This window comes from Phoenix dactylifera, chromosome 4 (genome assembly GCF_051530095.1).
Source record: "Phoenix dactylifera cultivar Ajwa chromosome 4, Ajwa_hap1_PhDact_Kaust_v1.1, whole genome shotgun sequence".
Lineage (NCBI taxonomy): Eukaryota > Viridiplantae > Streptophyta > Magnoliopsida > Arecales > Arecaceae > Phoenix > Phoenix dactylifera.
The window spans coordinates 50757018-50766753 of NC_143193.1; the positions used below are offsets into that span (position 1 = coordinate 50757018).

The 9736-nt window shown below is 39.0% G+C and overlaps 1 protein-coding gene across 1 annotated transcript; it reads right to left on the minus strand.

Moving 5' to 3' along the window:
- Positions 1–6819: 6819 nt before the first annotated feature.
- Positions 6820–9458, minus strand: LOC103700279 (gibberellin 20 oxidase 2-like). The gene is made up of 3 exons (XM_039133965.3): positions 8241–9458; positions 7819–8140; positions 6820–7232 (listed from the first exon to the last, which is right to left on the minus strand). Exons 1-3 carry the CDS (start codon positions 8783–8785, stop codon positions 6963–6965), a joined length of 1137 nt encoding a protein of 378 aa, XP_038989893.2. The 5' UTR covers positions 8786–9458; the 3' UTR covers positions 6820–6962.
- Between the last annotated feature and the right edge of the window lie 278 nt (positions 9459–9736).

A 9736-nucleotide genomic window follows, 5' to 3' on the forward strand; every position in this document is an offset into this window, starting at 1 on the left:
AGGATTTGCAGGGTCACTGAAGTTTAAAAATCTGGAAGTAGTTGATGAATTTGATGATGGGTTTTGAATGGAATTGGGTGTTGGGGAGTGCTCTGTATTTCTTGGAATTTCCGCCATGGCTGATAACTCTCATAGCTCTGATACCATGTAAGAAAGTGTGTGGAAAAACAGAGAGCTCAAACCATGGGAAATTCCTTCATTTCTATTCCTCACACTTAGCTGTTTACAGAGGTAGGCTTTATATAGAGTTGAATGAGACTATAACTAACTAACAAACTATGGTAACTGACTAACGTCCTGCCAGTTCAGCTGAAAAGATTCCAGCTCAGCAAACAACGTGGCTAAAAACTGAAAAAAACAGAATACCAATACAGGACACAGTAAAGAATAGAAAAGAAGCTCGAAAGAAGTTCATTCAGCCTTTCCCGCTCCTGTACTTCACTTTGAATGCAGCTTAAGGTTGAGACTGAAGCTGATCTGCTGCTTTATACTTCAATAGAGACCCCGATGCCTGTTTCACATGTCTTTTGTCCTGAAGGCTCTAATGATGGATAAAAAGAGATCAATCCAGAATATGTAAAATGGAGAAAATCAAATCGCCTTCTGCCTGGGTGGATCATCGGCACACTCACAGAGGAAGCACTCAGTTTAGTAATTGGTCTGGACACATCCGAAGAGGTGTGGACAACACTCAAGGAAGCATATGCGCAGGCTTCACAGGAAAGGGAGTTTCAACTGCAACAAGTTATCTATATGCGTAAGAATTCTAATACCTCCGTTAATGATTATTTACGTCAGTTCAAAGATGTTTTGCATTTTGACTTTCTTTGTGCTTTGGAAAGGAAAGCTGGTTTATATTCTTCTTCATATGCTGCAACAATGCTGTGAAAAAATAAGAAATTTTCATCTTAGCATACAGATGGGCGTGCCCAGTTTATGCAGTGTGGGGAAAGCACGAAAAGGGAGGCGCGGAGAGGGACACATGGAACCGGCGGGCGGGGCCGAGACCGCCCGCGACCCATTCTGCGGAGACGAGAGATCTTTTCCTCTAAATTAATGGGATGACCAAAAACTATATGACGAATCCAATGACAAAACCACAGCTGATGTGTAGTTCGCGGGTCCCATTTCCATCGGTTCAGGGCGGGTTGGAGAGAAGGGAGATCTAGTGAATTATTTGCGAACCTATTTATTGTCATATGACAAATCTTTCCATTTCTGAAAATGGATATGCCTTCGCCTCAGCTGCAATCAGCACATTCAATGAATAAAGGATTGCAACATTATTTCCTTCAGCTATAGCTCTTGTTCGTCATCTTATGCCTTCCATCAGATTGTATTATGCTTCAAAGGACGTACCAGATATGGTATAAAAATTAGTAGTAGAAAATTGGTTGTTCTCTTGTTTTAAAAACTCTCTCAAGCTTCTATAAAATTTGGAGTTTGTGGCCATTCTAGATTCTAGTGCTTTTTTCTGGGAATCTTTGTAAAATTGTTTGAAACTTCCAGACAAAGAATGCTCTATGCTTATTAGTCTGGATGGGGTTTCTTTCCTCCAATGCTTCTTTTTACGAGTATCAATATTTTCTGTTCCGATTATCAGACGCTTGGTTTGGAACCATTTAGCTTCTTTTTTTCACATCTGTTCCTCTTCTCTCTTAACAATATAACTCATCTATGTCCCTCATCTCTTTTGTAAATATGATTAATCTAAAACTGTGTCTCCTTTTTGCCTCCTCTTTACACTAAAATAATAATAATAAGGCAGACTGGCAACCTAACGCCGTGGACTCGACGGCCGATGACTTCAGCAGTGACCGGACCAAGATTCCACCGACAAGCTCGGACTAGTTCTATATAAGAGAAAGAGTAATTATGAGAGCCTCCTAGATTCACTTTAATTTTATATTGAATCTGTTTAATAAAAATTTTACTCCTCCTCATTGATCTGATTGGCGTTTTTTATTTTTAACTTCCTCACCTGTGCGCAGAGTTAGCATAAGTGCGTACAGAGCAGGCATAACCTCGTAGAGAACATACCTCGCCAGGTTAAAATAGAATCTTGTGTTCAAACTAAAATTCAAATGCCAGCTAAACAGAGGAACAAGTGTTCGAGTTCCCCTTGCAAAAGTTTCTACAGTCCTCGAACGGCTGCCAAGTAAAATTGCTGTTATCAACTTGAGTTGCCGGCATGCACATCAAAGAAAAGCCCAAGGCTTCCAAAACAAGTACTTATGATGTGAGAAAACTTGTAAATGGATGACATACCCCACCTCCCCAAAAGAAGAAGAAGACAAAGTAGTAGAAGAAGTTCTTGCGTAGGTTTTGTGATGGGAGTTACCTTTCCGCGTGCTGGCCCTGTTCCAGGATTATCGTGGCTTTCCTGCTTTCCAGGATTCCTGCTTTCGAGAAAGTAAGTCCACCTCGCCGAATCCACGACAATCCTGGAACAGGGCTAGCTCGCGGAATGGATGCAGTACCGTCTCTCTTGAACCCCGCTGGGTTGGGGTGACTCGAGCCACGACTCGATGAGATCGAACGATAGCTGCCAAAAGACGAACAAAGAAAAGATGAGATTAATTGTTGCTGTAATATTACAGTAATAAGGTTGTATGGTGTTTGATGGTGCCGACCTGGTTCTCTGCAAAGCCCATTTGAATGATTCTATCTGGGTTGGTGTTTGGGTCGTAAGGGTTCTTCTCATACTCCTCCCACCCCAGAAAGTAAGAGGAATCCTGTCCATGGGAGTCGCATGCAGCCTTTCTTGAGAGCAGATTCTTTTGCATTAATTTGTTGTGTGGGAAAAGGATGGAGGGATGAACAAGAGGACACGCTTCAGGAGATTGATAACAATAGAGGGGGGAAAAAAGGCAGAGGAGAAAGAGCAAGAGAGTACTCTTGGTTGATGCTTGGTTGCTGGAGGGAGAAAGTAGTTCCATATATAGAGAATTTTTAACTCGAGGAACGAGCTAGACGTGCCTTCTAACCAGCGAGGACAAGTGGCATATTTCCAAGTGGTAAAAGGGTTGGTGCAAGTTGTGTCCTTCGCGTCACCTTCCTTCACGCGAACCCACATTCTTCCCCGGTACAACCTGTCCAGGTAAAAACCGAACCGTGAGGCGGCTAGCCAATTGCGTTGATATTTTGCCAACATTTATAAGCATCGGTCTATTTTAAATCTTCGCTGCAGTACCATTTTGATAGTGCCGTGCCATTTTGGTATTGTGTCAGCGTCAGCAATATTTATTCTAACAACGCTTTAAAATATCGTTAGAATTATTTTTTTAAAACAAAAATTTAAGAAAAATTAAATTTTGTATACATTATTTACTAAACAAATACATAACAAAAATCACATATATAACAAAAGTTACATGTCACAATCAAATAGATTATTCGAAATATTCATATTGTCAAATATGATTACATTTATATTGTCAATTTATATTTACAATGTGTTTCGAAAACATAAAAAATATATATATCGAACTCCTAAATAAACAGTCTACGAGGTATCAGGGGTCGATGGCATCATCGTCATTATCTCTTCGGGTAGATGCAGTATTAGGAACCTACAAGAAAAAAATAGAAACTTTAGAACTTAAGAATATGAAAATCATTAAGCTCATACAAAAATACGTTATAATTATGTAAAATATTCAAATAGATGTAGTTATTTATCTGCGGAGGGGCAAAACTATGCAATATAGATGAAATCTGGTCAAGCTGAGCCCTTAAAATTGTATCTCTATCTGATGGCTCTTCCTCAACTCTGCAATATCGGCATGATGCTTTGCCTTATCTGCTCTATCTCTGTCTGATGGCTCTGCCTCAACTTCGTCATATCAATATGATAGTACTGTCTTATCTGTTGTATTTCTATATGCTGGCTCTACCTTATCTCCTTCATCGTTGCCTTTAGACTACAAACCTCTGCAGTGCTACTATCTTGTCTGGCATCTTGAGTATATCTGCTCACTACAAATAACTTAGTGCGGGAACTCCAATGCCATAACCCTTCACTCAACTATAGCGCTTTGGGACTATCATTTCGGCGAACACCTGAGCTTCGACGCGACTAGTCACGCCGGATGATGATGACTCCCCGACGCGCTCTGAAATAAGAGATGTAGCTTTGTTCTATATTTCTCATAAAAAAGTCACATATTAATGTTTGAAAAAAATAAAAGTAATAAAAAAATCATTGCACAAATCAAAGATGAATATATACAACTTTATCTCTCGATTCCTTGTAAACAAAGCTACCATCTCAGTGAGTATGAGTCATCTTATAGAACTCTACCTCACCAGGCTCCCTCCTGTATACTTGTAGTTACCAAACCACAGTAAAACTAAACCACCCCTCTCAATACTTTTCCTACCTTAGCTCAACAATTAATGCCATTGGTTATCATCCTCGAGTCATTATTTCACCCTAAGTAACTATGTCCTCACTCTCTCTACTTGTGATCGTCACTGCTATCATTATTAAGGAGCAATGACTTTTTCGGAAAAACAGCTCCTTTTGTTCTTTTATTTATTTCACCGAATAGTTGAAGTTCTTCATTTCTTTGGCGACATGCTCAGCATTACTAAACCCTGATGCAAGGAATCCCCGATCCCGCTCTTTGCCTTTTATTGTCACAACCTTGTCCCAACACTGTCTTTGGTGATATGCTCAAACTCAATATATCCTAATATAACAATATTCTATCTCTCTAATTGTGATTGTCACTATCTTAGCCCAATAGTAAATGTGTCCTATCTTTGAAAATAATTAATGTGCTCCTATTGGGTGTATAAAAGAAAAAGGAAAAATAAAAAATTGACACCAATTCATAACTTATAACAGGTCTGATGTGAGCTATCTTCTGTGGTTCAAACATGTATATGTCGCAAAGAAGAAATCTTAAAAGAAAATAGAATAGATGGATCCCATATCCTATATGAAAGCCCAATCTTTTTAGGGCCTATCTGGATATTCCTGCAGAATTGGGATAAAAATTCTACATAAATTATTTCTTGTCCGTTTAGTATATATCTTCTAAAATATGTGCATAGATTATATTTAATATTATGAAAATCAGGCTTTACCTAGCCTGTGTTAATTGGATCTCTTCCAATTCATTCTTGTATAAAAAAAAAAATTTGATGAGATAATTTTTTTCTCCCCGTAGAATTGAGGCTGGCCTTCTCTGAAAAAATTCTTATGAATACTATGAAATAAGTCTTTTCCGGTCCATGTTCTTATGAATTTTATTAGATGGTACAGAATCATCCAAACAGACTCGATCTTGAAGTTTGAAAGAGTCCAATAAATAGAAGGGTCGGAGTTGAAACTAAGTTGGACTTATGTAGTGATTTGCTTGGAGACATTTTTATCGGACGAGCTGAGCTCCAATTAAGTGTATCACCTAAACCTCTACCTCTTATCTCTTTCTTTGCATAAATAAAGAAGGGAAGCAGCCCCGGAAAAAAAAAAACTCCATGTCGAAATGCTTCTTGGGCTTAAGACAGCTCTTCCATCCTCTTCTTTTCTTTCTCCTCTCTCATGGTTACGTGCCATTCTATTACAAGCCATGTGATTATATTCATTCTATTGTACTCTTGAGTGCATGATTGCATCTCATGGCCATATGCCAGCTTATTGTAATTCGTATAATTGCTATGATACATGATCCCTACTGTAGAACACGCATAAATCAAATCAGAGAAGCAGATTTTGCAAGGTCTTGACCCTTTGATACATGATCCCTTTGTTTAATGATTAAATCAAATCAATAAAATAAGAACACGCATAAATCAAAGAAGCAGATTTGCAAGAACTGGTGATAGAAACCCAACTAATTAGCTTCATAGGCTTAGTTGGGTTTGGCTGGCTTGTATAGTTTAGCAAGGTCCCAGGCCAACCGGAACTTCATTATTAATGTCTATATAAGATAAAATTTATACTCAAAATTTATAAAATTTATGCTAGGTCAAGATGGGTCATGTTGGATTTCTTGGATGGTAACCGTGAGCTTGTTTGGATGTTTGCCGTTCCAGTCCGCATGAATTCTATCGCCTTATCCAAGTTCGATAAAAAAGAAACATAATTTTGTTTACAAAAAATGTAAACCATGTAGGCTTGTACTCCGATAGAATTTTTTTTTCATTTTTGTTCGAAGAAAAATTTATAAATTTTTTCGTTTTTGTTCAAACAAAAAAAGAATTTTATTTATTATGTATCTAAATAAGATAAAATTTATACTCAAAATTTATAAAATTTATGCTAGGTCAAGATGGGTCATGTTGGATTTCTGGGATGGTATCCGTGCGCTTGTTTAGATGTTTGCCGCTCTAGTACACGTGAATTCTATCGCCTTATCCGAGTTCTGGATTAAAAAAAATACAATTTTATTAACAAAAAATATAAACTATGCAGGCTCGTACTCCAATAGAATTTCTTTTCTTTTTTGTTCAAACAAAAAGAAGGGCAGACACCATTCTTGTTATTTTGATGCACACAAACACACGAGTTTTTATTTAGCAAACCTGCATTAGATCTCACAATCTAGACCTACATAATAGTACGGGTGGCAAGCAAGTTGGATTGGATAAGATATGAGTTGGGTCAGATACATGATAGATAAAAAATTTATGAAACCAATCTGACTTATTTATTAAATTGGTCAAAAATATATATCCAAATCTATATTTGATTAAATATGTAATCTAGCTTGATCTATAATGGATTGACACAAATTAAACGGTTAAGCATTGCCACCCTCACATAACATCTTCTCACCTAAATCATGCATGAAGAAACATATCAGAAGATAGAAAGTAGCATATGAATTATTCAAATACCATTGAAAGTAACATATGATTTATTCAAATATCATCCACATCTGCATATGATTGATTCAAATATCATCCACATCTATAAGCCCTCTGGGTTGCCTCCAAATCCAAGGCTGGAGCTATTTTGTTGCTTTGGAGGATAAAAGCTGTTGGGCGAAGCATTGTAGGGTTTCACCGTCGGCTCTATAGCAGTTCTGAGTGAAGTTCAGCAGCTCCGACCAGGTGAAGTCTGGATACTTGCGTGGATTCTCTTGGCTCACCAGTGCCTCTGGGGGTCGGATCACTTTGTCGCCTTTTGCGCACAGAAAAAAGACTATTGATTGCCTCTTGAGTTGCGAGTTAACCACCGCTCGATGCAAGCAACTCTTGTATATTCCATTGGTTAAAGCCTGCAAATTAAATAGACAACAAAGAAAAGATGTGTGGCGTGTATGAATATTAATAGGCCGAATAGATGAACACGTATGAAGTCATTTTTCCAACTAAAGATTATCTTGATTGCATGCACCAAATTTTATTTATCTTGCTGTTATTTTGGCACTTTTCAAAAGCCTCACAAAGTGATTACCAAGTGGACCCGACCTTAATCTGAAGTCATTAAACACAATGCAACTATATCCTCTCTCTCTCTCTCTCTCTCTCTCTCTCTCTCTCTCTCTCTCTCTCTCTATTGTAACTATCTAAATCCAACAAATTAAGATCTCTCTCAACCCAACAAATTAAGATATCCCTTATTTTTTGAAAAAAATAATAATAATGAAGGCATTCCTTTTTTTCTAGTTATTTCATCCAACAATTTAAGTTTCTTAATCTCCTTGCTCGTTTGCTTGAGCCATCATAATCCAAGGCAAGTGATTCCCGACTCCCCGCCCCTCACTATTTATACGTACTTTTCATGTGTTCCTTTATTCTTCCATTCATTTCATCCAATATTTAAAGTTCCTCTTTCTTTGTGAAATAAAATAGAATGCATACCATGAATGTGTCACCAATGTTGATCACCAGCGCGTCCGGCTGCGGGTTTAATGCTTGCCATTTGCCATCCGTGAACACCTCCAACCCTCCCACTTGGTCTTGAAGCAGCAGCGTGAGCCCGGTCGGATCGTTATGCGGCCCCGTCCCAAGCACCACCTCCGGCACTTGGCACGACGGATAGTAGTTGCATCTCGACACCGACTCCCCGTCCTTGAAGTATTCTCGGAAATACTCTCGATCCACCCCCAAACTGATCGCCAAAAGATCTATGATCCTCAGAGACAACTCTTTCATAGCTCCAAAATATCTCTCGTAGACCCATCTGCGATAAAGAAACCAAATGTTATAAATTAATGGATACCTTCAGACTGGAAAAATCCAAAGTAGCGTGCTCTAAGAATCACAGCGTATATATATAATACCCCGTTGGCTCAAAATCCTTCCCAAGGCTGGACACGAAGTAGCTGACGACGCCATTCTTAGATCCAACGTTATCATAGCCGAAGGAGAGCGTCTCCTTCCAGGGCAGCTTGGAGGAAAAGCGATCGGCATGGGCTCCGGTGTAGCCCCATAAGCTCCCACGCTGTCGCTGGATCTTGAGCTTGGTCTCCAGGGGGAGTTTGAAAAGTTCGTCCGCATTTCTCATCGCGTCACGACAGAGAGACGGGTCGATGCCGTGGTTGATTACCTGGAAGAAGCCATGGACGAGGCAGGCTTGTCGGATGATCTCAGCAGCACGACGGGTGGACGACTCATCTCCTTGGAGAAATCCTTTGAGGTCTACCACTGGGGCCTGGACTTCTTCCAAACAATCAGGCCTCTCGGACTGCGGCCAGAGGAATTCTTTGGGCACGTTGGTTTCTTTCTGGAGGAGAAAGGGGTCAAAGATCACACGGCCGCGGCGGTCTTCTTCTTTGCTCGGGGCTGAAGATGGGTGCAGGAGGCCGGAGCTGGTGATGGAGGCCATGAGAGGATGGAATGAAGGAGTTGGCTCAACGTGAAGGGAGGTGGGATGAATGAGTTTAGGGGAGTGGTGAGGCTGAGAAAGAACTGAGTTTCATATATAGGTCGTAATAGAGTGGACCATTAAACCGACGAAGCTCAAGGGTAGGAATTAAAAGCGATGAATCCTTATCCGACGGCTAGTTTTCCAAACCAGCAAAGGCCAATATTGACTTTCTAAGATGAGCATCCATATCTCCTACAATCCCTCCAACAGTTTGTATATCAGCAATAAATTCTTCTCCCATACTAACGACTCCAAGGGCTAGTTTTCCAAACCAGTAAATGCCAATGCAAACTTTCCAAAATGATCTTCTAAAATCTCTCAACGGCTAGTCTTCTAATTTTTCCTTCCTAAAATCTCTTCACTATCAATCTTGTAATTATCTCTTTTCTTCCTTATCCCAACACTGTCTTTGGTGATATGCTCAAACTCTATTAATATATCCTAATATAACAATATTCTATCTCTCTAATTGTGATTGTCATTATCTTAGCCCCATAGTAAATGTGTCCTATCTTTGAAAATAATTAATGTGCTCCTATTGGGTGTATAAAAGAAAAAGGAAAAATAAAAAATCGACACCAATTCATAACTTATAATAGGTCCGATGTGAGCCATCTTCTCTGGTTCAAACATGTATCTATTGCAAAGAAGAAATCTTGGAAGAAAATAGAATAGATGGATCCCATATCCTATACGAAAGCCCAATCTTTTTAGGGCCTATCTGAATATTCCTGTAGAATTGGGATAAAAATTCTAGAGAAATTAACTCTTGCCCGTTTAGTATATATCTTCTAAAATATGTGCATAGATTATATTTAATATATGAAAATCAGGGTTAACCTAGCCCGTGTTAATTGGATCTCTTCCAATTCATTCTTGTATGAAAAAAAAATTGATGAGGTAATTTTT

Excerpts from the sequence above, each read along its gene's own strand:
- LOC103700279 (XM_039133965.3), bottom strand. The coding sequence starts at position 8,785 with ATGGCCTCCATCACCAGCTCCGGCCTCCTGCACCCATCTTCAGCCCCG. Across the intron at positions 8,141-8,240 it reads AAGGATTTTGAGCCAACGGG|ATGGGTCTACGAGAGATATT; the intron begins GTATTATATATA and ends TCTTTATCGCAG. Across the intron at positions 7,233-7,818 it reads ACATTGGTGACACATTCATG|GCTTTAACCAATGGAATATA; the intron begins GTATGCATTCTA and ends TTTAATTTGCAG.